Here is a 26,285-nt window from a genome sequence, read left to right on the forward strand (position 1 = left end):
TCCCGCGGGCTCAGGCAATCCACTCACCTCGGCCTCCCAAAGTGCTGGGATTACAGGCTGAGCCACTGAGCCCGGCCTAGAGATGGGATTTCTAAGGCTGTGTGAGCTTGCCTCTTCCAGCTGGCTGGCAGGAAGAGACTGACCGTTTGCGCCGGGCTGAACTGAGCCGGCTGAGAGACTGCGCACCTGCTTTGGGGAGAGCGAGGTGCCAACCACAGAGTTTTAGCACTGGGTCCCAAACCATGGATCTGGAGCTGTGGTTTGACAGCTCTGGCTCCGGTTCTCCCACCCACTTGCATGACAAAGGTAAAATGTCTGTTAGCACCCTGGGCTGGTGAGGACTGTGGGCAAACAGGCTGTCTCCTTATTGTTGCTGAAAGTTTAAGTTAGTGTCTACTTTTAGGCCGTATGACTGTATCTAAAAAATGTTAAATACACACATGCTTGTTTCAACTGTTCCACTTGTAGGAATTTATTCTATAAACTCATGCATGTGAAAAGGGCATAAAGGTAAGGGTGTTCATTGCAGTGGGATGGGTGTGGCCAAGGGTTAGAAACAACTCAAGTGCCCATCAATAGAGAACTAGCTGTTGAGTTACAATACTGCCACGAAATGGAATCTGTAGCTGTAGGAAAAAGCAGTACGATATGTACTGATATGGAAAGATCCCTGGGCAAAAACTAAGGGTGTCGACAGTATAAAAACATTTACAAGCCCGAGCTTCAGAGCCATCCCTGACTCACTTCTTACTGGTCTCATGGGGCCTTGGACAAGCTTTGTTACTTCTCTGGACTCAGGTGCTTTAGCTGTAAAATGGGCATGTTGCCGGGTGTGGTGGTTCATGTCTGTAATCCCAGTACTTTGGGAAGTGGAGGCGAGAGGATTGCCTAAGTCCATGGGTTCGAGACCAGCCTGGGCAACTTGGAGAGACCTCATCTCTACAATAAATCAAAAAATTAGCCGGGTGTGGTGGTGCGCACCTGTAGTTTCAGCTACTTGGAAGGCTGAAGTGGAAGTATCCTCTGAGCCCAGCAGGTGGAGGCTGCAGTAGCCATGAGCATGCCACTGCACTCCAGCCTGGGCAACAAAGTGAGACTTCGACTCAAAAGAAAGGAGGGGGGGCACGTTATAAGGCCCATTTGTAAGGGGGCGAGCATCACCTTGAGCAAATTTGGAGCCTGTTTCTCCCACTCTAAAATAAGGATGAGTGAGCTAATAGTCGGCAGCTCTTTGTCCCACAGATGTGTGTAAGCACCTTCTATGCTGGGCTCTTCCTGGGGTATTAGGGGAACATCATTGAGGACAGACCTGGTCTATTGAGGACAGTGGACACTTTCTTTTTTGGAGTCAGAGTCTCACTGTGTCGCCCAGGCTGGAGTGCAGTGGCACACTCATGGCCACTGCAGCCTTGACCTGCCGGGCTCAGGTGATCCTTCTGTCTCAGCCTTCCAAGTAGCTGGAGCCACAGGCATGTGCTACCATGCCCGGCTAATTTTTATTTTTAATTTTTATTATAGAGATGAGGTCTTGTCATGTTGCTCAGGCCGGTCTCAAACTCCTGAGCTAAGGCAATCCTCTCGCCCCCGCCTCCCAAAGTGCTGGTATTACAGGTTTGAGCCACTGCACCTGGCTGGACACTAATTTAAAAACAAAAATAAGAAGAAGCTAAATTGATTTAGAGGAACAAGTAGGGGAGCCTTTGCCCCCTAACCCCTGCCCCTCACAACCCAGATACAAGAATTGTAGCAAAGCTATGTAGTGATGAAGTTTGTGGTGTTGGCTTGGGAACAGGCAAATGGAAGAGAACTGAGAGATAGAAACACATCTGTGCTTATCCTGACATATGGCCTGAAAATCAGGGCATGGCAAACTGTTCTTGCAAAGGCCCAAATAGTACAGACGGCCCGCAACTTATGATGGTTCGATTTATGCTTTTTCCATTTTGTGATGGGGCTTATCAGGACATAAACCCCACTGGAAGTCAAGAAGCATCTGTACATCTTTTTAGACCATACAGTGTCAGCCACAACTACTCAGCTATGCCTCTCTAGAAGAGAAGCAGCCATACACATTACAATGCATAACTGACAGAGTGTGGTTGTGTTCTAATAAAACTATTTACAAAAACTGTAGGTGGGCTGAACTTTGCCTATGGGCTGTAGTTTGTTGACCCTTGATGGGATGAGTGGGGAACAGACAGACTAATCAGTATATAAAGCTAAGAGATGTGGAAAAAAGTTAAACTGAATCCCATGGTAGGTAAAATACTGGTCCCCAAAGATGTTCACTTTCTAATCCCCAGAACCTGTGTTATCTTACACGTGGCCAAAGAGACTTTGCAGATGTGATTAAGGTTCTTTTCTTGAGATGGGGAGATTATCCTAATTATTCTGGCAGGCCCAATGTAATAACCCAAGTCCTTTTATGGGAAAGAGGGTAGCAGAAGAATCAGAGAAAATGGAACAATGAAAGACTTGAGTGATGAAAAGCTCCAAGCCTAAGAATTTGGGCAGCTTCTAGAGACTAGAAAAGGCAAGGAAATGGATTCTTCCTTGCAGCCTCCAGAAGGAACACAGCCCTGCCGACACCTTGATTTTAGCCCACTGAGGCTGATTTTGGACTACTGACCCCCTCGAACTATAATGAAATAAATTTGTGTTGTTTAAAGCCATGAAGCTTATGGTGATTTGTTACAGCAGCAACAGAAAACTAATACAGATCCCTACCTCACACCATACACAAAAATAAGTCTCTTGTGATTAAGATCTAAACGTAAGGAGTAAAACTCAACACCGTTTAGATGAAAATAAAGGATAATTATCTTAGAGAAACTATCCTTAGGAGACAAGAAAGTATAAATCATAGATGAAAAGGTAGGTAAACAAATGTAAAGTTACAACTGTGATGGAGGAGAAATAGCATCATAAGGGTGTATACTTGGCATATGCTACTATACAGAAGAGATTTGGAAAGACCTTCTAGAGGAGTTCATGTTTGTGCTGAGATCTGAAATCTGTAGAGGGTGGAACGAGAGCTGACTGTGGAAAGTATCCAGCATAAGGGGTGGAACCAAGCAAGAGAAAGGAAGTTAGCAGACTGCTGTACTGCAGTCCACTCAGTGAGACCTTACAGGGCAAGTACAGAGTGGGTTAAGGATTCCACTCTCTTCTCCAAACCTGGCAGGGCTGCTTGTATCCTTGTTGATATGAAAGGCTGTCCTGGGACAGTTCCTCCAAAGCTTCAAAGTTTCAACGACTCAAATTCACTTGAGAGGTGTTGGTATGGTCCAACCTTACTTTATACAGATGGGAAAAATGAGGCCAGAAAAGATGGGGTTTGCCTGCAACCAAATAGTGGGGCAGTGGCTGAGTCCAGTGAATCCTGGGTCTCTTGACAGCCCAGTGCCCTGCTGTTCCTTGTTACATAGCAGATCTGCTCCTGCCTCAGGCTCTTTGCGCTTGCTTTTTCTCTGCCTGGAAGGGCTTTCCCAGGTACTCCCTTGCTTCTGCCAGGTCCCTGTGCAGGGATGAGTCCTCTGGGACACCTTCCCCCATCACCCCATTTAGATTCTCCCAACCCTGCCATTCCTCCCCTCACACTGTTCTGCTTCATCTGCTCTCACAACATTTTCTACAGGCGGCAATACACACACACCATCTCTCTCCCACTACACAATGTCAACCTCATGAGATCAGGACCAGTGTCTGTTTTTTTAATTTCCACACTGCCTTTCCAGTGTCTTCCACACGTTGAGAGTGGCAGGCAGAGTGATAGCCCCCCAAAGACGTTCATCTCCCAATTCCTGGAAACTCTGAATGTTATGTGGCGTAGGAGGAGGAATCAAGGTTGCTAATCAGCTGACCTTAAAACAGGGAGATTAGCTCAGATGATCCAGGTGGGCACAGTATAATCACAAGGACCTTAAAATGCAGAAGAATGAGACGGAAGGGTCAGTATCAGAGTCATGCACTGGGAAACTCAGCTGGCTGTTGCTGGCTTTGCATATGGAAGGGAATGGACCATGGGCAGCCTCCTGGAGCTGGAAGAGATGGGAAAGCAGATTGTCCTCTACAGCCTCCAGAAGGAACGCACCCTGCCAACCTTGACTTTTAGCCCAGTGATATCCATTTTGGATTTCAGACCTCCTGACCTGTGCGATGCATTTCTGTTTTTTTGTTTGTTTGTTTTTTGAGTCGGAGTCTCACTGTGCCCAGGCTGGAGTGCAATGGCATGCTCACGGCCACCACAGCTTTGAACTGCTAGGTTCAGGTGATCTTCCCACCTCAACCTTCCAAGTAGCTGGAACGACGGGCACGCGCCACCATATCCGGCTACTTTTTTTGATTTATTGTAGACATGAGGTCTCACCAAGTTGCCCAGGCTAAGCTAGAACCTGTGGGCTCAGACGATCCTCTCACCTCTGCCTCCCAAAGTGCTGGGATTATAGGCATGAGCCACTGTCTGGCCTCATTTCTGTTGTTTTAAGCCAGAGTCTGTGGTAATTTGTTACAGCCGCAACAGGAAACTAACATAGAGAGATATCAGTAGGAGTATGAACGAATGAACAGATGAATGAGTGAATGCAGAGTTTAAGTCACCCTCATCTTAAGGATGAAAAAGCAAGGTTCAGAAAGGAGTGAGACTGAACCCTCGGCTGGCTGATGAGGCAGAAGTTGGGAAAGGGCTAGGAATGTCCCAGAAAAGGTTGCCCAAAGGTCAGATTTCAAACCTACCTCTGACCCTGGCCTTCGCCATGCTCAAGCCCCTTTCTGACCTCCCTACCCTCAGGATAAAGTCCAAGTTCTTGGGCCTGGTGTTCACAGCCCTTCAGGCCAGCCTGGTCCAAAGGACCTTTCTACGGTGATGTAAGTGTTCTCTGTGCTGCTTAACACAGTAGTCACAGAGCACTTGCCACGTGTGGCCTGTTGGACTGAGGAAGTGAGGCTTTCGGTACATTTCACTTTAATTAATTAATTTGTTTTTGTTTTTTTTAGTTGGGATCTCACTCTGTTGCCTAGGCTAGAGTGCAGTGGCACGCTTAAGGCCACCACAGCCTTGACCTGCTGGACTCAGGCAATCCTTCCACCTCAGTCTTCCAAGTAACTGGGAACTACAGGCGCACACCACCATGCCAGGCTAATTTATTGATTTATCGTAGAGATGAGGTCTCGCCATGTTGCCCAGGCTGGTCTCGAACCCACGGGCTCTGGCAATCCAGTACTAGGATTACAGGTGCGAGCCACCGCACCCAGCTTCTCTTTAATTAACTTAAATGGCTGTTTAGTGGCTACCACACTGGACAGCACAACCGCAAGGACTGTGCCCACCTTTCAGGTTAAATCTGCCTGAGTCCTTTTCACCAAAAGCAGCATGCTCCTCTGATCGCTTCCAGCTGGTTCCCACTTCTTGGCCTTTGCTCAGGCCAGACCTCTATCCCGATTCCCTCACACCGAGCTCATTTCCCATCTTACATGTGGTGGCGCCTTGAACGGGGGTCAGGATTTGGGTAGGTTGATTCCAATGCTTTCCTCCCATTCTACTTCCTAAATTAGGAGAAGTAAAACTGAGCTGGTGACATTATACGGCTACTTCTGAAAACCCTGGCCTTGGGATGCCGAGAGAGTGACCCACCACATGAGCATCCAGACCTCCAGCCCATAACCCTGAAGGGACAACAGACACAGGCATGGTCAGAGGGTCAGAACAGCGGGGGACAGTGCTAGGATCAGATTCCCAGTTCCCTGAGTCTTGCCAGCACTGAGGTGAGGGGCCAGGGAGGGGAGATAAAGCAGTTCCTCCCTACTGGGTCTCTGATGGGGACTGGGTCATCCTTCCCCAGACCCAGGACAGGAGGCTACAGCAGCCCAGGGACCAGGCCCTCACAGAGGGGAAGCAAAACCCAAACGTCAAACAGACAGCAAGGAGCCTCTTGGAGCTGTGAGTCATCTTTATTAAATGCATCTGTGTGTGTGTGTGTGTGTGTGTGTGTGTGTGTGCGCGCGTGCGCGTGCATGCGTGTGTGTACACTCATGCACACATGCATGCACACACAAGCACATACTTCAGGCCTGGGGCACCACCCCATAGAGCTGGTGAGGAAGTAACTTCTGCTTCTCGTTGCAACAGTAGATCCATCGGGGACGGACGAATGCCAGGGAGGGGTTGTCCATCAAGGCCTGCAGGGTGGAGTGGGGGCCCAGATGGGAATATGGAATCGAGAGGGAATGGAGGAATGCAAAGGCAGGTCAGGACGCCCTCTCTCTGCCCCTCGGGGCCTCACCTCTTCAAAGCTGGGATCCCATTCCTGTGCTGTGATCACAAACTGAACCCGGTCACTCATGTAGTCCTCAAGCTCCCTGGTGGCAGAGAAGAAAAGAGGCAGAGGGCACGTCAGAGAATTAGCATGCCCTGTCTCGAAATCCTCCTCCCAGCTGTTCTCAACGGCTGTCCTCTCGCTGTGCCCGCCTGTGCCCCTCCAGGCTGCCCGAGCCTCCATCCCCTCCGGCACCAGTCTTGCCACAGCCACGAAGACAATGGCTCCCACAGTGCCTGGTCCTCAGGGCAACCCTTTCGGAAGAAGGGTGGGGCTCCTCATGCTGGAGGAAACTGAAGGAAGGGAGGCATCCGGCCTGCACAGTGGTAGGGTGGCAGGCTGGTGTGTGGACCCCATGGCCTGTGCCCCCCACTGGGCATGGCCCTCTTCCGCCTTCCTGGTGTTCTTTCCCACAGCCCGTCCCCTCCCACCAGGCCCCTGGGCCCTCCCCTGAACCCACCGCCCCTTTCCCACCCTGGATGGAGACCGACCCGTTGAAGGCGGTGACATATCGGATGAGCTTCCGCCGCTCGTCCCCAGGGAACTCCCCGTACAGGAAGAAGTGCTTGCCCTGGAAGAAGTCTGTAGGGAGAAGGGGGAGGAGAGGAGTGAGGGCCTGGAGTTCCCAGGCCCCACCCAGGAGCGACCAGGCCGGCTCAGCAGCGAGAGGGGCTTCCACACACGGGTGGGGAATCAGACAGCAAGCTGCAGTTCCCAGCCAGGAGGCCCATCAGAGCCTACCAGGGAGGTTGGGTGGCTTGTCTGTTTGCTTGAACAGAAGACACAATGACTTTTACTGTGGCCTGTTTCTGCAGACAGGCCGGAGCCACTGGAGCTTGGCCCAGACAGAACTTCAGCGCCTGCCCCTTCTTCACCTCCACTGTCACCCCTCCTCAACCCAGGCACTTCTGGCTCTTACCTTCTGGCCATCAATGTGCTGATGGCACTTTGGGGGCTCTGGAGGACCAAAATACCCTCTTGCCCATCACAGGGAACAGGGCAGAAACGGCTCTTCCAGCGGCCCCCAGACCTCACCCCTGCACAGCCGCTGCCTGCCTTTCTTCTGCTCCCTCCATTCTAGAAGAATCTAACTCTCATTCCTCGCTTCCCACAACCCCCTGCAGGATTTTCCCATTTCCTCTCTTTCATATCCTTTTATATTGGAAAGGCAAACGCACAACACATGTGCAGGTAGCATCCACATCCAGGGTAAAGACTAGCATTACAGTGGACACTGGTGTGCCCACCACCGAGGTCCCAACGGAGCGTGGCACCTGTGTCACCTGGTGAGCTGGCCTCACACCAAACCCACAGATCGGAACCTGGAGGTGAAGCACTAGCATGAGGGCCACTCACACCTGGAATGGGATGCCCATGGAGGGGAATGATCATAGCAAGAAACAGGAAGGACACAGAGAAGACGCTGAAGGAAATGAATAAGCCTAGGAGAACACAGCACAGAGGAGACCAAGGCAGGAGCTGGGGAGGAAGGAGAAGGGAGACAAATCGTGGGGGCAGCAATGACCCCAGGGCTGGCTGAGGCAATCACAGCTGAGAACTGAGAGGGGCAAAATCCCATTTGGGGAGGGATGGAGGGATTTCCAACCTGGAAGCTCAGGAATTGGCAGGTCAGGAGACTCCGGGTGATCCTCATTGTCTGTGTTCTCATCTGTGGAGCCTGCGTACGGGTCCTCACCATTCTCCCCATGGCCAGGGGGCTGTCTTTGTTCCCGCTGCTCGGCCACCCTGGGGAAGCCAAGAGGGGCAGAGGGTGAACAGAGCAGCTCCCCCGACACCCAAGACCGGGCCACCTTCCTCCCCAGTCTCAGCCCTACCTCCTCAGCTCATCCTCAGTGTCTCCAGAGTCTTCGGCCCCATGGTTCCGTCCTGCAAGTAGAAGCTCAGTCAACTCAAGGTGTTGTCTTGCTTCCCGGCAAGGCTTGAACCTCCTTCCAGAGCGCAGACCAGGACTCCACCAGCCCCCGACTTCACACGCCTTCCAAATGCAGTTATCCAGACACCCAGGCCCTCCTCCCTTAGACCCAGAAGTCCAGGTCCCCAACCACCCGCTTCAGATTCTGACCTGACTGCTCCTCTTCAGTGTCCGTATCTTCTTGGGGCCCTGGTGAAGCTACTTTGGTGTCTTCGGGGGTTGGAGGCTTCTGAGGTGAGCTAGGTCCGGCTGCCTGAGGGGGCTTGGGTTTGGTCTGAGGGCGCTGAGGAGGGAGAGTAGGTGGGTGAGGAAGGCAGGAACAGTGTGGGTGTGTGGGGCAGAAGCAGGAGTGGAGAGTTGGGGGAGCCACACACTCGTGGTGTCCCCCACTATACCCCAGGGCAGGGGCATCAGACCTTTCGGGGAATCTTGGGGGCTTCATCCCCGCTGCTGCCACTGTGAGAGCCCCCCTCGTCCTCACTGCTTGATCCTGGCCCTGCCATGAGGTACCTAGGGGAGGAATACGGAGTCCTCTGAGGAGGTGGGGAGGGTGACAGGAGGCCACTGCCACAGGCATCAACTAAATACTCACTCAGGGTGGGAATCACCATCTCACTCCCAGCCTGCCCCTCCTAGCTCAGGTAGGCCCCACTTGGAGTCAGACGGGTTTCAGAATTTTGAATTTTTCTGATTTTAGAGAAAAAATGACTAGTGTACAGATTGTTACATTACACCCTCAGTGGGATCTGGGGGAGCACCCCATAATCAAACTCATTAATATATCTGTAGTTAGGCTGGGCGCAGTGGCTCACACCTATAATTCCAGCACTTTGGGAGGCTGAGGTAAGAGGATTGCCTGAGCCACAGGTTCGAGACAAGTCTGGGCAACTTGGCGAGAGCTTGTCTCTACAATAAATCAAAAAATTAGCCAGTCACGGTGGTGTGTGCCTGTAGTTCCAGCTACTTGGAGGGCTAAGGTGGAAGGATTGCCTGAGTCCAGCAGGTTGAAGCTGCAGTGACTGTGAGCATGCCATTGCACTCCAGCCTGGGTAACAGAGTGAGATTCCAACTAAAAAAAAAAAAAAATTCCGTAGTTGATATCATGACACACTTAAGGGGATAAATCAAGTCCACAAAGTGCTTCAATTAGTTAAGGATGATCGTGCAGCCAAATTAGTCTGTGCTAAACCAAGTAAAAAACTTTTGGCTCCCAGGGATGTTTGGACTCCGAAATAAGAGATGAAGGGTGTACGGAGCTGGACGGAGCCCAGCGTGTCGGCCAAGCACTGGAAATCCTTTCTGAGCTGACCCCATACACCTCCCAGCCTCATTTTTCCCCAAAGCAGATTGTCTAATACACCAGGCACAGCTGACTTTTGAATGGAGTAAGATTCAAGTCTCCTCTCTAATCCACAGGCCTCAGATCTGACCCTGCCCTGCCCAGCTCAAAACCTTCCATGGCTCCTGTGTCCCCAGGCTCATTCTTACTGCCCCTTCCTCTGGGTGCTGGGAGCTCAGCCCCACTGCAGTTCCTCCAGCAGACACTAGGCTGTCTGACCTTGTCTCCTATGACCAGCATGCTCTCTGTTTCTGTTCAGCCTGGCAGACCTCTTCTTGTTCTTGAAGGCCCCTCCCTCCCTGCAGGCCTCTCCCTGGGCTCCAACCACACTGTGTTATAACAAATGTGACCCTCTCATCAAAGTGAGATGCCTTCCAGGGCAAAGCCTGACGTCTGGATCCCCAGCCCTGCACAGCCCAGGCTGGCAGCAAGCAGAGGTTTCCGGGACCTTCTCTGAATGAATGTCCAACGCTTTTCTCCCACCCCTGAGCCTTTGCACATGCTGCTCCTCCAGCCTGCAATGTCCTTTTCCTTCCCCAGTAAGCAGACTTCACAGACTTCTCCCTCTGTGACCCTCCCAGACAGAGCCTCCTTCCCTCATCTGGAGACCCCCAGTCCCTGCACTCTCAGGAGATTGCTGATTCTGGGCTGGGACCACCTGTGTTTTCACTGGCAGGACCCTGTCTGCTTTCTCTCCAGATCCCAGGTACCGCCCCAGCATGGGAAAAGGGGCAGGTTGATGTGTGCCACAGGTGTACACACAGGGAGGTCTCACCTCCGGGAGGGCAGCCGTCGACGCATTCGGTGACAGTCCAGCACCCACTCTTTACGCACAATGCGGCCTCCGAGGCCTAGGACCTGGCTGTACTTGGGGGTGTTGGCAAAGGCACAGCTGGCGGGGGACAGGATTAGGGGGTGTCAGTTAGATGTGATCTGAGGAACAAAGGAAAACGAGACAGGGGAAACGTGACAGAGGGAGAAAGAACGATGAGGTCAGGAGAAAGAGACAATGAGACTGGGAGAAACAGAAAAAGAAATGAGAGCCTGAGGGAGAAACGTAGAAGTCAGGAAGAGTAAGACGTCCCAGAGCTAAGGAGACAGCGAGACACAGAGAGAAAGAGCATGCGTTAACACAGTGAACACAGAAAGCAAACAAGACGGAGGGAGATGGGGAGAAATGGGGGCACGAGGAAGAGGAGGGCACGGGCCTACATGAGGTGCGTGCTGTCCGGGGTCCAGTCTGGCCGATACTTGGCCCCCAGCTCTAAGGCCTTGTCCCGGAGCTCCGAGCGGAAGGGGTTCTGGAAGCCACTCAGCACCACCACCACGCCCTGAAGGATCTTCCCCAGTTCCTGTGGGCCAGCTCGGGGTACTCTGGGCTCGGTGCCTTCTCCCCGGGGCTTTCCTTTCACTGCCCCCTGTCCTGGGACAGGGGCTGGGGCTGGGGCTGGGGTCCGAGTGGGAGCTGGCACTGGGGAAGCCAAAGAGTAGAGTGTTAATAAGCAGCGTTGAGGTGAAACCTCCAGCCCCCCCTCCCTCAGACCCAGGGAGTCCAGCCCCCTGCCCTGTCCTACCCTAGGACACAAGAACATAGGTCCCTACAGAAACAAGGGGTCTAGGTTGCTCACATTTGGGTCTCTTGAGGGCAGGAGGTGAGAGCTGGGCTGATGGTTTGCTAGGGGTCTTCCTTTCTTCTTGGCTCAAATCCAACTTCCTCTTCCCTTTAGGAGACTCCTGAGGCTGAGAGGGTGGGGGTGGGTTGAGGCCTCTAGCGTCTCTCCCCCTCCATCTCTCCAAGGCCTGATGATCTCACCTTGGAGGCGCTGCTCACAGCCCTGGAGACTGGAGAGGTTGAGGAGGCAGCAGTAGAGGCCTGGAGTGTGGCAGCTGCATAGCTGGGTCCTGCTGGGTCGCTGACTGTGGCTACAAAAGCAGAAAGTGGATCCAAGATTGAGAGGGCTGGGCCCCAAGATCCTTCCGTTTCTATCTATGAATAACAGTGTTGGACCCAAAGCCCACAGCGATCCAGGAGTTCCAGCCCCAGACCCCTCCGCCCACAGGACACTGGAGGCCAAGACCAGCTTCCTTCTCCCTCAGACCCAGGGGTCCAGGCTCCAGCTCCTCCTCCCTCAGAGCTTAGAGTCTAGGTCTCAACGTTCTGTTCACTCAGGGCCCAGGTTTGTGCACTTACCTGGGGATGTCTTGTTGATCCGGCTGAAGAAGAGCGCTCCTGGTCTCAAGGCGTTGGCACTCTCGTCCTCCTCCTTCACACGGAACTGGCCGAGCTTGGTTACTGTCACTTTCTAAGGTCCCCCAAGATCAGTGCTGTGGGTGGGCTGCTGGCAGGTGGGGGGTGAAGAGGCAGGGAGAAGGCTCTGGGGGACGACGGGTAGCGCTTACCTGGGGTGGGGCCTCTGCCTCATCTTTGTCTGGGGGGCTGTGGAACCGTACAAAACTCAGACCGTAGGGGGCGTCCTGGGAACGGAAGGGTGGGAGTCAGAGAGTGTGGCCAAGGACCGAGGCCAGGCCCCAAGACCCAGCAGGACCCAGCTATGCAGCTGCGACACTCCAGGCCTCTGCTGCTGCCTCCTCACCTCTCCAGTCTCCAGGGCTGTGAGGCTCTTACCCTCTTATGGACATCTATGACTAGGGCAGCGCCCTGCTGCTGCTGATGGCCTTTACAATATGAAGCTGCTATTACTGAGCCCTACCTAGGCCAGGCTCGTCTCTAAGCCCTTCACATGCCTTACGTCCTGTAGCCCTCACTGCAACTGGCAGTCTGCTGGGTGTCCTGGCGAACCCACGCCCCATGCCCAAACGCATGCCTATGGGAGGGGAGGGAGTGTCGTGTGCCACTTTCAGAGCACTAAATGTTCCAGGCTCTTTCTCCCTCTGCAAGCTGGACGCAGAGTCAGAAAATGGGAGAAGCCTCGGTCCCTGGATGACTTTGTGGAGAGAAGCTAGCTGACAGGCTAACGGTTCCCCTGGACAGCCACAAGGACAAGAAGTATACCTCTACTGTGTGGCACCATTACATACTCAGGACTCACTGTTACCACAGCTTAGCACCACTTAACCCACAACAACCATGCAGGGATCAGAAAATGAAGGCCCAGAGAGGGTAAGTCACTTGCCCAAGATCACACAGCTAAAAAGTGTTGTAGACAGATTTGACACCAGTGTTCAGACTCCAGATCTTGTGATGTTAATGACTAGATCCACTCTAAGTCAGCTGCTCCCTCTGAGACGCTAGACTTCGCCCTTCCTAGATTCCCTCCAGGAAATGAAGCTTCTCAGCATGGGAAAACCTCAAACTCATTCCAGGAAGTGCAGAAATCCAGCCTCCCCCTAGTCCCCTGGGGGCTTCAGCTGTCCCAGCCCCTTGGGACTCAAATCAGCCCCCAATTTCCTCAGCCAGGACCAAGGACTCTGCATCCCCCAGTCCCCACCCTAGGTACCTTGCTGTAGGGCTGGCTACAAACAATTTTGACTCGATCCCAGCGCTTCTCGGCTGTTGTGCGGACCAATTTGTCAGGCCCAAATATACGAACGCGGTTGGGGTTTGAGCCACTGCGGCTCTCGGAAGGAGACATGAAAGATGAGGTGACCAGAAGGACCTGGGAGGAAGAAGGTACAATGAGTGATAGCCAGGGAAGGCTCGTTTAGATGACACCTGCTTGGGGCTGGGGAAGAGGGCAGAGGGCCCAAGTAGGGGCCAGGGAGTCACAAGAACCCAGCTTGGGTCTGGATGTCTCTAGACTCTTCCTTTCTTTCTGGGTCTCCAGTTAATCCTGCTCCAACATAGGCCCAGAAGGCTCTTTTTAACCTCCCAATCTGAATGATCCTTCTTTAAATTCTTTCATGGAGTCTTCCATATCTGACAATACAGTGGGCTACCTGTCCTAAGGAACTTTCCCAGCCGAGAATATTCATAGTGACTTGGTGAGTCAGCAGAAAGGCAAGGAGAATAACTGGAGTCCAGAAATGAGAGAACGCTGGGCTCTGTGATCCCCCAGGGTCTTGGCAAAATACAGTTCTGCTTCCCCAGCTGCTCCTCATCTGGCTAGGCCAATAGGGGGAGCTAGAGAGAGGCTGCAAGGCTTCAGGCGGGAGAGGGCCGAGCTCCTCCTTGTCCCTGTGCAGATGCTGTGAGCATCATCCTAGGCTTCTGTAGTGGTTCCTTCCTGCAGCAGCAGATGAACGGCATGTGCAGGGTCCAAACACCGCTTCATCCAGTCCCTCTCAGGAACACCAGCAGCAGCTGGTGGGGGAGCAGGAGCTGAGTTTCAGCTCCTCGGCTGTTTCAGTAACCCCAACCTCTTTTCTTTTTGAGTTGGAGTCGTACTCTGTTGCCCTGGCTGGAGTGTAATGGCACGCTCACAGCCACCACAGTCTCAACCTTCTGGGCTCAGGTGATGGCCAGCCTCGACCTGGTGGGCTCAGGCAATCCTTCCGCCTCAGCTTTCCAAGTAGCTGGAACCACAGGCATGTGCCACCACACCTGGCTAATTTTTTTATTTATTGCAGAGACAAGGTCTCACCAATTTGACCAGGTTGGTCTTGAACCCCTGGGCTCAGGCAATCCTGTCACCTCTGCCTCCCTAAGTGCTAGGATGACAGGCGTGAGTCACCGTGCCCTCAACCTTTCTTTGGTCCCTCCAACCCTAGGAATGGTAGCTGCTCCCTGCTATTGCTTCCTTTTATATTTTTTGAGTCAGGTTCTCACTCTATCACTCAGGCTGGAGTACAATGGCATGATCACTGCTCACTGCAGCCTTGTCCTCCTGGACTCAAGTAATTCTTCTGCCTCAGCCTCCCAAGTAGCTGGGACTACAGGCGCACGCCACTACACTTGGCTAATTTTTGTATTTTTTGTAGAGGTGTTACTATGTTGTCCAGGCTGGTGTCAAACTCCTGGGTTCAAGTGATCCTCCTGCCTTGGCCTCCCAAAGTGCTGGGATTACAGGTATGAGCCACCACGCCCGGCCTGCCATCGATCCTTCATCATAACTTAGTCTACCATAACACTAGTTCTTTATATTAATAAATTTTCTCTTAAAATAACAGGTAGAGCTGGGTGCAGTGGCTCACATCTGCAATCCCAGGACTTTGGGAGGCCAAGGGGGTAGAGTTCAAGAAACCTTTTCTCTACTTAAAAAAATACACACACACACACACACACACACACACACACACATACTGGTGTGGTGGTGTGGTTTCAGTCTTCTGGTGGGGCTGTGAGTGACATGGCAGCACTGACTGTTGTTGGCTGTTTGCCCTGGTGCTGTCCCCTGGGGGAACAGAACTTGATTTGTTAGAGAGCTGCACGGTGATGGTGAAAGAGAACAGGACACAAAACCTCAGCTCCATGCAAGGAAGAATGTCACCTCAAAGCTCACCACATCACACAGAACTGGGACATCTCGAAAGGCAACACCCTCAGTAGGCAGACTAGGGGGATATGTGCCTATGGGAACAGTCAGTGGGAAGCTGGACGGTCTTGGCCTTGGCCTTGGCCTTAATTCTGGCAGACAGCAGAGAAAAGAAAAAATTCCCTCTGGAGAACAACTCCTAACAAGGCTGTACTCTCAAGGATTTGGAGAAAAATTCATGCTGGCTATCTGCATGGAAAAACCCAAGCTGCCAGTGCAATGGCTCACGTCTGTAATCCCAACAATTTGGGAGGAGGAGGAGAGAAGACTGCCTGAGCCCAGGGGTTCGACGCCAGCCTGGGCAACATGACGAGACTTAATCTCTACAATAAATTAAAAAATTAGCTGATGGTGCACACCTGTAATTCCAACAACTTGGGAGGTCAAGGCAGAATGACTGCCTGATCCCAGCAGGTTGAGATTACAGTGATTGTGAGCATACCACTGCACTCCAGCTTGGGCAACAGAGTAAGACTCTGACTCAAATAAATAAATAAATAACACAAGTTGAGGTTGGGTGTGGTGGCTCACGCCTGTAATCCCAGAACTTTGGGAGGCTGAGGCAGGAGGACTGCTTGAGCTCAGGAGTTCGAGACCAGTCTAGGCAACATAGCAAGATCTTATCTAGAAAAACTAAAAAAAAATTAGCCAGGCGTGATGGCATGAGCCTGTAGTCCCAGCTGCTTGGGAGGCTGGAGTGGGAGGATGGCTTAAACCCAGGAGGCGAGCCATGATGGTGCCAATGCACTCCAGCCTGGGTGACAGAGTGAGACCCTGACTCAAAAAAACAAGAAAAAAGAAAAACTCAAACTGTTCACAGGTGTGTTCTCAGTGAAAAAGAAAAAAAAAACTCAAGCTAAAAATTTTAAGTGGTCCTGTGTACATAACAGTGCCTGATGGCAGGGCAAATCCTCTCTGGAAGAAAGTACTTCAAGCAGAATTCCCACAGATATATTCCCAAAGAACAGACATTAATGATTAAAATACAAACACACACACCCACACACACACACACACACCCCATGAGGACACAAGCTGTCGTGACTTAGGGTCCAGAGAAACTACAAACTACAGACTCGTTTACACAGAGGTTGTGTTGACATTATAAGACACACAATAAGTGTGTTTATAGTTCAGAGAAGTAAATGGAGCTATTGACAGCATGATGAAGGAACAAATGACAATGAAACTGACCAGGCAGCTTTGAGGCGAGCGGGAGGGCTGTGTGCCCAGTACCAAGGGGTGCACCATGACTAATCCAAGCAATTCCATCCCCTCTGCCAGCAGATGGACCATGACCCAGAGCTGCCCAATGGGATATACGAGGAAGGCTGCTGGGGAAAGACCCTCCTTCCTTCTGAAGGAGAAACAGAGGAAGAGAGCGGGCCACTGCATTCCTGCCATCCCACCTCCTCCGCCACTTGCTGCTTTGGATGCTACCAAGTAACAGATGGGACAGCAGCAATCATACTGTGACCACAAGGGCAGATACCAAAGAACCAAGAGGTGGCAAGCAAGCACTCTGACTCTGTTAAGTTGCCAGAACCACCCTAGGTTGGCCTAATGCTGGACATCCCTCCTAAGAAAACAATAAATTTTCTTACGCAGTAAGCCACTTTTAGTGAGGTATACTTTGTTCTTTAGTCTCTTTTCGAACCGACATACTGTAAAATTTGTGAAATTTAAAAATAAAGCCTTTTGTTGAGAAAAATGTAGAAAATAACTCTGTTTCTTTGTGCCCGGCTGATGGTGAAAAGGAAACAAGAAGGACAAAGAAAATTATACAGGAAGGAAGCCATCTCCGTGGCCTTGACTATATTTGTTTGTAAGAGGCCTGATTCTGAGCTGACAGGGAAGCTGAATGTGTCACCTGGTGACTCAGATGAAGGGGTGGGGCCAACTGTGGCTGGAAACTGCTATCCATACAGAGAGGTAGAGTTCCTCTGAGAGCTATGTTACTGGCTTCTGTGGTTTTTGAACTTTCCAACTTGGACTGAATCACGCTATCAACTTCTCTGGATCTTCCACTTGCAGACAGCATGTCATGGGACTTTGCAACCTCCATAGTCATATGAGCCAATTTTGCTAATAAGTCCTCTCTTTATCTCTATCTCTATCCTATTGAGTCTGCCTCTCTGGAAAGCCATGCCTACTACACCTAGTCATTCCATCTTGCTAGATAGACAGGAAAGGCAAGTAAATATTCACAAGTCAAATATAAAATTTTAGCTAAAAATGCACTTATTTTTTTTGTCATTAAAAAGTAGAATTCTGATCTAAGTCTGTTTGCCAAAAGAAACAGAAAATTTTTTAGTAGTCCCGAAGATTGTTAATTTATCTAACCTTGCTGGGCACAGTGGCTCATGTCTATAATCCCAGCACTTTGGGAGGCTGAGGTGAGAGGATTGCCTGAGCTCAGAGGCTCGAGACCAGCCTGGGCAACATGGTGAGACCTCATCTCTACAATAAATCAAAAAATTAGCCGGGCATGGTCGCTTGCACCTATAGTTCCAGCTACTTGGAAGGCTGAGGTGGAAGGATTGCCAGAGCCCAGCTGGTTGAGGCTGTGGTGGCCTTGAGCATGCCACTGCACTCCAGCCTGGGCAACAGAGTAAGACTCTGACTCCAAAAAAAAATTTATCTAACTTGAGAAAAGAAATGTTCATTACAGGAAATCTAATTTGCTATAAAGTACCATGTAAAGCAGAAAAACACTTGATAAAATGCAACACATACATTCATGAAAAAAGCTCTCAACAAACTAAAAACAGAAAAGAACATCTTCAACCTGACAAAGAACATCTATAAAAAACAAACAACCTAAGGTAACATATTTAATGGCGAAGATCAGGAACCTTCCCTCTAACTAAGATCAGGAGACAGTCTCACTCTGTCACCCAGGCTGGAGTGCAGTGGCACACTCACAGCCACCACAGCCTCAACCTGCTGGGTTCAGGTGATTCTTCCACCTCAGCCTTCCAAGTAGCTGGAACTACAAGCATGCACTAATACACCTGGTTAATTTTTTGATTTCTTGTAGAGACGAGGTTTCGTCAAGTTGCCCAGGCTGGTCTCAAACTCGTGGGCTCAGGCAATTCTCTCACCTTGGCCTCCTAAAGTGCTGGGATTATAGGCATGAGCCACTGCACTCGGCCTGCGCTTTCACTACTTCTATTCAGTAATGCACTAGGGGCAGGAGCCAGAGTGACAAGGTGAGAAAAAGGAAAAAAAAATCTCTTTTTTTCACAGATAGCATGATTGCCTATGCAGAAAATCCCAAGGGATCTACACAAACTACAAGAATTAGTAACTTAATTTAGTGAGATAACAAGATGTCAAAAGTAGGTCAAAAGATACAAAGTCAATATCAAAACATCAATTGTAGCCTGGTTCGGTGGCTCAGCCTGTAATCCCACGCCTTTGGGAGGCTGAGGTGAGTGGATTGCCTGAGCCCGCGGATTCGAGACCCGCCTGGGCAGTGAGACCTCATCTCTACAATAAATGAAAAAATCAGCCGGGCGTGGTAGCTCATGCCTGTAATTCTGGCTACTTGGAAGGCTGAGGCGGAAGGATCGCCGGAGCCCAGCAGGTCGAGGCTGCGGTGGCCGGGAGCGGCCACTGCACTCCAGTCTGGGGCGACAGAGTGAGACTCCAACTCAAAACAAAACAAAACAAAACAAAAAAATACATCAATTGTAAGTTGCACTGAAAAGAGTATGACATCACTTTTGTGGTATTCTGGTCAAAAGTGTGTAACTTAAATTTAATCACAAGGAAACATCAGATATTTTGCACAATCTATGATATGTGATATGTGACAAAAATCACTGACTTCAAAAACATCAATGGTTAGCCAGGTGTGGTGGCTCACATCTGTAATCCCAGCACTTTGTAAGTTAGAGGCAGGAGGATTGTCTGGACCCAGGGGTTCGAGACCAGCCTGGGCAACATGGTGAGACCTCATCTTTACATTAAGTCAAAAAATTAGCAGGGCAAGATGGCGCACACCTGTAGTTCCAGCTATTTGGAAGGCTGAAGCAGAAGATCGCCTGAACTCATCAGGTTGAGGCTGCGGTGGCCATGAACATGCCACTGTACTCCAGCCTAGGCAACAGAGTGAAACTCCAACTCAAAAAAAAAAAAAAGTCAATGGCATGAAACACAAAAACAGTCACGGGAACTGTTCCTGATGAAAGGAAACCAAGACATGACAAATTAATGCAACGCATGAGTCTAGATTTTCTTTTGCTATAAGGAACTTTATGAGAAGCTGGATGTAGTAGTTCATGCCGTAATCCCAGCACTTTGAGAGGCTGAGGCAGAAGAATTGTTTGATCCTAGGAGTTTGGGACCAGCCTGGGCAACATAGCAAAACACTGTCTCTACAAAATATATCAAATAAGCTGGGCTTGGTGGCTCAGCCTGTAATCCCGTGCTTTGGGAGGCTGAGGTGAGTGGATTGCCTGAGCCCATGGGTTCGAGACCACCTGGGCAACTTGGCGAGACCTCATCTCTACAATAAATCCAAAAAAAATAGCCAGGCGTGGTAGTACGCGCCTGTAGTTCCAGCCACTTGTAAGGCTGAGGTGGAAGGATCGCCGGAGCCCAGCAGGTGGAGGCTGCGGTGGCCAGGAGCGGCCACTGTACTCCAGTCTGGGTGACAGAGTGAGACTCCAACTCAAAAAAAAAAAAAAAAATATATATATATTTATATATATACACACATATATCAAATAAATTACCCAGGCATAGTGGTGTGTACCTGTAGTCCCAGCTACTTGGGAGGCTGAGACAGAAGGATAGCTTCAACCCAGGAGTTCGGGGCTGTGGTAAGATGATTTTATCACTGCCCTCCAGCCTGGGCAGAGACACCAACTCCAAAAAAAAAAAAGTCTTTGCTTTTAGGAAATACCCACTGAAGTACACAGAAAGAAAGGGGCATCATAGATATAATTTACTCTCAGATGAGAAAAAAATAAGTACATATTTGTTAACTTTGGGGAGTCTAAATTTAGAGTATATAGGAAGCCTTTGTATTACTTCTGCAGCTTTTCTGTAGGAAAGAAAGAAAAAGAAAGAGAAAGAGAGAGAGAGAGAGAGAGGGTCATTGATAAGATGATTTTATAACTTACATGGAAATAAATACAAAGGATCTAGAATAGCCCAGAGCATCTTGAAGAAGACTAAAGTCTAACACAAGTTTATTTCAAAATATACTTTACTATCAAGACAATGTGGTATTGGCATGAAGAAAAACACACATATCAATGGAAAAAAGAGAATACAGAAATAAACCTACGCATATGGTCGATTCATTTTCAAAAAAGAGCCAAAACCCTTCAATAGGAAAACAGAAGTCTTTTTTTTTTTTTTTTTCAGGGTCTCACTCTGTCACCCAGGTTGGAGTACAGTGGCATGATCACGGCTCACCACAGCCTTGACTTGCTGGGCTCAGGCGATCCTTCCACCTTGGCCTTCCAAGTAGGTAAAACCACAGGCATGCACCACTACCATCAGATAATTTTTTAAAATTTTATTTACTACAGAGACGAGGTCTCACCAACTTGCCCAGGCTGGTCTTGAACCCCTGGGCTGAGGCAATCCTCTGGCCTCTGCCTCCCAAAGTGCTGGGAATATAGGCATGTGCTGTTGCACCTGGCCAGAAATCTTTTAAAAATATTTTTCAAGAGCCTGGCATGGTGGCTCAAGCCTGTAATCCCAGCATTTTGGGAATGAGGATTGCCTGAGCCCAAGGGTTCAAGATCAGCCTGGGCAAACTGGCAAGACCTCATTGCGGGGGCCAGCCCCTGCAGAGAGATTTAGAGGGTCCCTTGGAAGGTGTGGCAGCGTTGGCGATTATTCTGGAGAAATAAAGAGGGGAGAAAGAAAGAGACTGGATTCCTGCTCAGGTGACCAGAAGCCATTTAATGGGTGTAATCTCAGGGCTTTTATCCCCACACTGCAAAGTCATCATCACAGGAAACAAAGGTAGCATGTGCCTTTCGCATGAACAGGTCCAGGTACACAGAGGACACCCCCCACTCTCAAGCAAATGTTCTTTCATACATAAGGAAGAACATGAGGAAGAACAACCACAAATTGTCTTTTTGTATTTTATGCTAGCTTAATGTTCCCCAAACCAGTTTCTTACGTGCCCTTAATTGTATTACAACTACATCATCTTGAATTAACATCACTCAATGTCTAAACCCAAAACCACCATAGTGAATTATTAAATTCCACTATTATGTACTAATTCAAACTAGTTTTTATTAAAACAATTGCTGCTATGGTTACACTCTCCTAATACCAGCTGGCCTAATTCAAACTTCACTGGCCCCCCTAAATAAAACTGAACTAACCATACTTCTATAATAAAATGGTTACTGAAATTTTCTTAATCTATATAAACTATTTTCTAAAACCTATATCTATAAATTTCTAAAGGTCACATCAAGAGAACCTGTGACCTATACTAAGGCTCCTCAATGTGACTCAAAGCCAAACTTAAATTGTGATAAAGCAAAAGACCATAAGCCGTGGGGAATGGGAGCAATAGACTCCTAGGTTAGCTGTGTACGTTCCAGTCTCAGAGTTTTCTGTTAGAGCCAGCTGGAGCTTTTCTTGGTAGTTTGTGCCAAATGGAAAAGGAGGGAGGAAATGGGTCAACAGCTCCTGAACACATCCTAGGGGTCTCGGGGTCAATGGCCCTTCCTGATCCCTAACGCTCAGTGGGCCTCTGTGGCCGGCTCCCAACACCTCATCTCTACAACAGATCAAAAAATTAGCCCAGCATGGTGGTACATGCCTGTAGTTCCAGCTACTTTAAAAGGTTGAGGTGGAAGGATCACCTGAGCCCAGCAAGTCGAGGCTGCAGTGGCCGTGAGTGTACCATACCACTGCACTCCAGCCTGGGTGACAGAGTGAGACTCCACTAAAAAAAAAAAGAAAACTCAAAAATAAATAAATAAAATACAATATTTTCTGCAAATATTTTTTAAAATCCTGAAAAAATTAACCTTGTCCCCATTTCATACAATATACAAAAATTCATTGTGACGGAACCAAGATCTAAAGGTAAAAGCTAAAAATATAAAGCTTCTAGAAGAAAACACAGGAGACAGTGATAGGCAGAATAATGGCCCCTCCAAGATGTCCACTCCTAATCCCTGGACCTGTAAATGTGACAAGAGGGACTTTGCAGACAGGGTGAAGTTAAAGATGCTGAGATGGGGGAGATTGCCCTGGATTATCAGGGTGGATCCAATGTCATCACAAGGTCTTCCTTCATAAGAAAGAGAGGAGCAAGAGAGTCAGAGCTGGAGAAGAAGTGGCAACTGAGCAGACGTGAGGGTGGCTTTGATGAAGGAAGGGCTGTGAGCCGAAGAAGGAGGAAGCCTGTGGAAGCTGGACGAGGTGGGAAACAGGTTCTCCCCTAGGGCCTCCAGAAGGAATGCGCCTCTGCCCACACCTGGACTTTAGCCCAGAGAGAGTGAGTTTAGACTTCTGACCTCCACAGCTGCAAGAGAGTAAATCTGTATTGTTTGAAGCCATGACACAAACTCAGTCTCTCCCCTGGTGTGCGGTTCACCACCCTGTGTCTGCCCCTCATCTCCATATACTGGGTGATTTGCTGAGGGCAGTGAGCACTGACTCACCTCCATCCCATGTGGCCTTGGAGGCTGGTGAAGAAACAGCAGTGGGGGCATGTGGTGCGGAGGTCCGCATCAGGCCCAGCTTACCTCATAGTCTTGCTCCCCGGCCCCTCCGGCAGAGCTGCCCACCAGCACCTCCACAAAGGCTGAGCCATCATTCCCGATGTCTACACTGTGTATCTGCTCTTCCTTCTCCAACTGCGGGGGAGAGAAAGGCCGCTGTCAGTGCTGCTCTGTCCTTGGGTTCTCTCTGGGACCTCAGGATGAGCCCCATCTGGGCCTCCATGTTCCCTGGAATGTCAACTCCATGCCAGTGAAGACCAGCGCTGAGTGGTCCAGGTGTCTCCTACACGCAGCATGGGCAGAGAATGAAGGAGCTTGCAAAATACTCCCTGGGTGAATGCTGACACCCCACCCCATGCGTAGCTGCTTCCTGGGCTCTACAGACTCCACCAGATTGGCTCATCACAAACCGCAGAGATGTCTCCTTGTTAGCACTCATCAGAGTTACACCCTCATCCAAATCATCATGCAGGTAAGCAGCACATGTCGCCTTCCATCCACAATCGCAGAGGACTCCGTGGAAGTGTCTTAAGGGCAGGGGCTTTGTCCTGCTCTGCTCACTACTGACTCCTAGGTTTGAATTCCAGCTCAGCTGCGCACAAGCTGTACAGTCTTGCCAGCTAACCTCGTGGGGCCTCAGTTTTCTCATTTATAAAGTGGGAATGATCATTATATCTAGGGTTATGTACATAAATAAAGGCCACAGGGCCAGGCATGGTGGCTCATACCTGTAATCCTAAGCACTTCGGGAGGCTGAGACAGGAGGATCTCTTGAGGCCAGGAGTTCGAGACCAGCCTGGGCAACACAGCAAGACCCTGCCTCTACAAAGTATTTACAAATAAGAAAAAGATTTTTTTTAAAAAAGCACGTATTAACTGCCATCAGTCAGGAGGCATTATTAGTCGATGCCCAATAATTATTTGTTGAAAGAAAAAAAGAACCAACTGGAGGAGGGCTTCACTCAGCAATCTGCCAATCCTGCCTGACAACTGAAGGTGCAGACAGCTGTGCCGGCATAGAAGGAGGTTAAGAACAGTAGAGGCACATCATCTATCTACCAGTTTGGGGCTCTTTCATTAGGGTCCTAGAATGACAAGTTAATACAACCCTCAAAGATGCCTTGCCTGCCACCTTACCCTGCCCTCACCCAGTCCCAGGACTATCTGATGCTCCCATCTCCCAGTCAGCCAGTCACTGGGACACCACCTGTAGACTACTACAATCAGGAACACCACCACACGGGAGGACGCAGCCTGGACCTGGGGTGAGGAAGGCCTGGGCTCAAGCCCAACAATGCCATGTCCACACTGTACAACCCTAGGTGAGGTAACCCACTTCTCTGTGCAGCTGTTTCCTCACATGCAAAAGGGGAGGGTTGTTGTAATAACCCCCCTTCTGAAGGGAGTAGAGATGACACAGAATAACAACCGTAACAATCGCAGCCAACATCTAAGTGTCCAGGATGTGCCAGACTCATACTAATAATACATGTATCTACTCTTCTTACAACGGCTCTGCCCAACAGATACTATAATTATCTCCATCTTACACATGAACAAACGGAGACAGGAAGCGGTTATGTAATTTCACAGCTGGTGGGTGGCAAAGCTGGACCGGAACCCAAGCAGGCTGGCTGCAGACTCCTTGCGAGCTCCCCTACCACAGATGCGCTAGAGAGGTGGTGCCACCAGAAGGGCCTTCCCCAGACTGAGGCCGGCCTTGACCTTCTGCTGCTCCCCCACACTCCCTACTGCTCCCAGCCCTGAGCCCTGGGCAGTGCCGTCCTGGCACCCAGTGAGTTCCAGTACACAGTCCCGCCTCCTGCCATACCTGATCACTCTCCTCCAGAGAGGTCCACACTGACCTCCCTTCTGTGCCAAGCACAGGTTGGTCCACACTGACCTCCCTTCTGTGCCAAGCACAGGTTGGCCCCTCCCCACCTCAGGGCCTTTGCACCAGCCATCCTTCCTACCTAAATCACTCTTCCCTCAAATCTTCCATCATTCAGCTCTCTGCTCATCTCTTCAGACCACAAGCAGCCTCCCTCCCCTCCTACCAGGCGCCACTCTCTGTCCCCTGGCCAGCTTTATTTTCTTTCATTATTACCACCTGGTATTATATAGTTGGGGTTTTTTTGTTTGTATTTGACTAGCATCTCTCTCCCCGACAAGACTTCTAAGCTCCATTAAGAGCAGAGACATGTCTGAGTAGTTCCCTGCTGTGTGTTCTCAAAGCCATGAATAGTGTCTGGTCCTTCCCAGTTCTGCTGATTTACTGCTGTGTGATTGATCCTAGAGCAAATAGTTTCATTTCACCCCTTGTGCCCCAGTTCCCCAACCTGTAAAATAAGGAAGGTTCAAATGAGGAATACATACCAAGTCCAGCTGCTAACACTATGACCACAGTAGGCCTCCAAAACATTCCTGAGGGTGCACAAGTGGATGGACAGGAAGCCCCGAGAAACCATTTGCTGGAGGAACAAATGCCGCCTAAATACTAACTCTGGCTCTGCCCTCCCTTACCAAGTGGTTCCGTTGAGTAACATCTCTGCTCCATACCTCAGTGTCCCATCTGTCACAAGGAGATCGCCATGGCTAACATTTTCAAATTCTTACTACGTGCCAGGTGCCTGGTATGTTCCTTTCCCATTGTTGTTTGTTGTTGTAACAAATACCACAAACTTAGTGGCTAAAACCAACACAAGTATATTATCTTATAGATCTGGAGGTCAGAAGCCTGAACTTGGGTCTTCCAGGGCTAAAATCCAGGTGTGGGCAGGGCTGTGCTCCTTCTGGAGGTCCCAGGGGAGAATCTGCTTCCCTGTCTCTTCAGCTTCTCCAAGCCGCCTGCATTCCTTGGCTCATGGCCCCTTCCCCGCCTTCAGAGCCGGAGCTGGCAGTACTCTGGCCTCCTGCCTCCGTCATCACAGCTCTGGCTGCATCTCTGGCTCTCACACTTTGCCTCCCTCTTTCCCTTATAAAGACTCTTGTGATTACATGGGACACACTGGCTAATCCATGGCACTCGTCCTATTCTAAGACCCTTAATTTAATCATATCTGCAAAGTCTCTTTTGCCATTAAAGTAAGATATTCACAGGTTCTAAGAACTAGGTTGTGGACGTTCTTGGGGGTGGGTGGCGGCACTGTTCTGTCAACTATACTTGGTGAAGCTCTTCCTGGGCCAGGTATTACTGAATCCTCAAAACCACTTTAAGTGGAAGAGTCTGTTACTACCCTCATTTTATAAATGGGGACATTGAGGCTCAGACAGCTTAAATCAACAGCATACATGTCACATAAGCTAATACCTAGCAGAGCAATTTGGGCCCAATTGCCTGACTGTAAGGAAATGTCCAAGACCAGCCCTTCCCAACTCCTCTCCCTCAGTCCCTGGGGGTAGAACTCAACGTCATTACTTCTCCCACCACATACAGCACAGGTCCCACATCTGGGAGGATGGAGATATTTGTATCTCCAGAAATTTTTTTTACTTATGAAGAAGAAATGCCAGAGAGAGAGAGAGAGAGAGAGAGTGTGTGTGTGTGTG

General features: G+C 49.9%; 1 protein-coding gene across 1 annotated transcript in view; it reads right to left on the reverse strand.

Annotated features, from left to right (window-relative positions):
• Positions 1 to 6,053: 6,053 nt before the first annotated feature.
• XRCC1 (X-ray repair cross complementing 1) overlaps positions 6,054 to 26,285 on the reverse strand; it is a 29,328-nt gene continuing 9,096 nt past the window's right edge. The window contains exons 3-17 of the mRNA XM_008051223.2: positions 22,761 to 22,871; positions 13,045 to 13,203; positions 11,987 to 12,061; positions 11,778 to 11,889; positions 11,400 to 11,509; positions 11,215 to 11,326; positions 10,799 to 11,057; positions 10,362 to 10,478; positions 8,664 to 8,757; positions 8,398 to 8,530; positions 8,150 to 8,201; positions 7,921 to 8,060; positions 6,806 to 6,896; positions 6,282 to 6,357; positions 6,054 to 6,177 (exon numbers count right to left, since the gene is read on the reverse strand). Of these exons, the coding sequence (XP_008049414.1) occupies positions 6,064 to 6,177; positions 6,282 to 6,357; positions 6,806 to 6,896; positions 7,921 to 8,060; positions 8,150 to 8,201; positions 8,398 to 8,530; positions 8,664 to 8,757; positions 10,362 to 10,478; positions 10,799 to 11,057; positions 11,215 to 11,326; positions 11,400 to 11,509; positions 11,778 to 11,889; positions 11,987 to 12,061; positions 13,045 to 13,203; positions 22,761 to 22,871 (1,755 nt within the window). The 3' untranslated portion in view covers positions 6,054 to 6,063. The remainder of the gene's footprint in view (positions 6,178 to 6,281; positions 6,358 to 6,805; positions 6,897 to 7,920; positions 8,061 to 8,149; positions 8,202 to 8,397; positions 8,531 to 8,663; positions 8,758 to 10,361; positions 10,479 to 10,798; positions 11,058 to 11,214; positions 11,327 to 11,399; positions 11,510 to 11,777; positions 11,890 to 11,986; positions 12,062 to 13,044; positions 13,204 to 22,760; positions 22,872 to 26,285) is intronic.

This window comes from Carlito syrichta, unplaced genomic scaffold (assembly GCF_000164805.1).
Source record: "Carlito syrichta isolate Samal-C Ts95f unplaced genomic scaffold, Tarsius_syrichta-2.0.1 Scaffold169151, whole genome shotgun sequence".
NCBI lineage: Eukaryota > Metazoa > Chordata > Mammalia > Primates > Tarsiidae > Carlito > Carlito syrichta.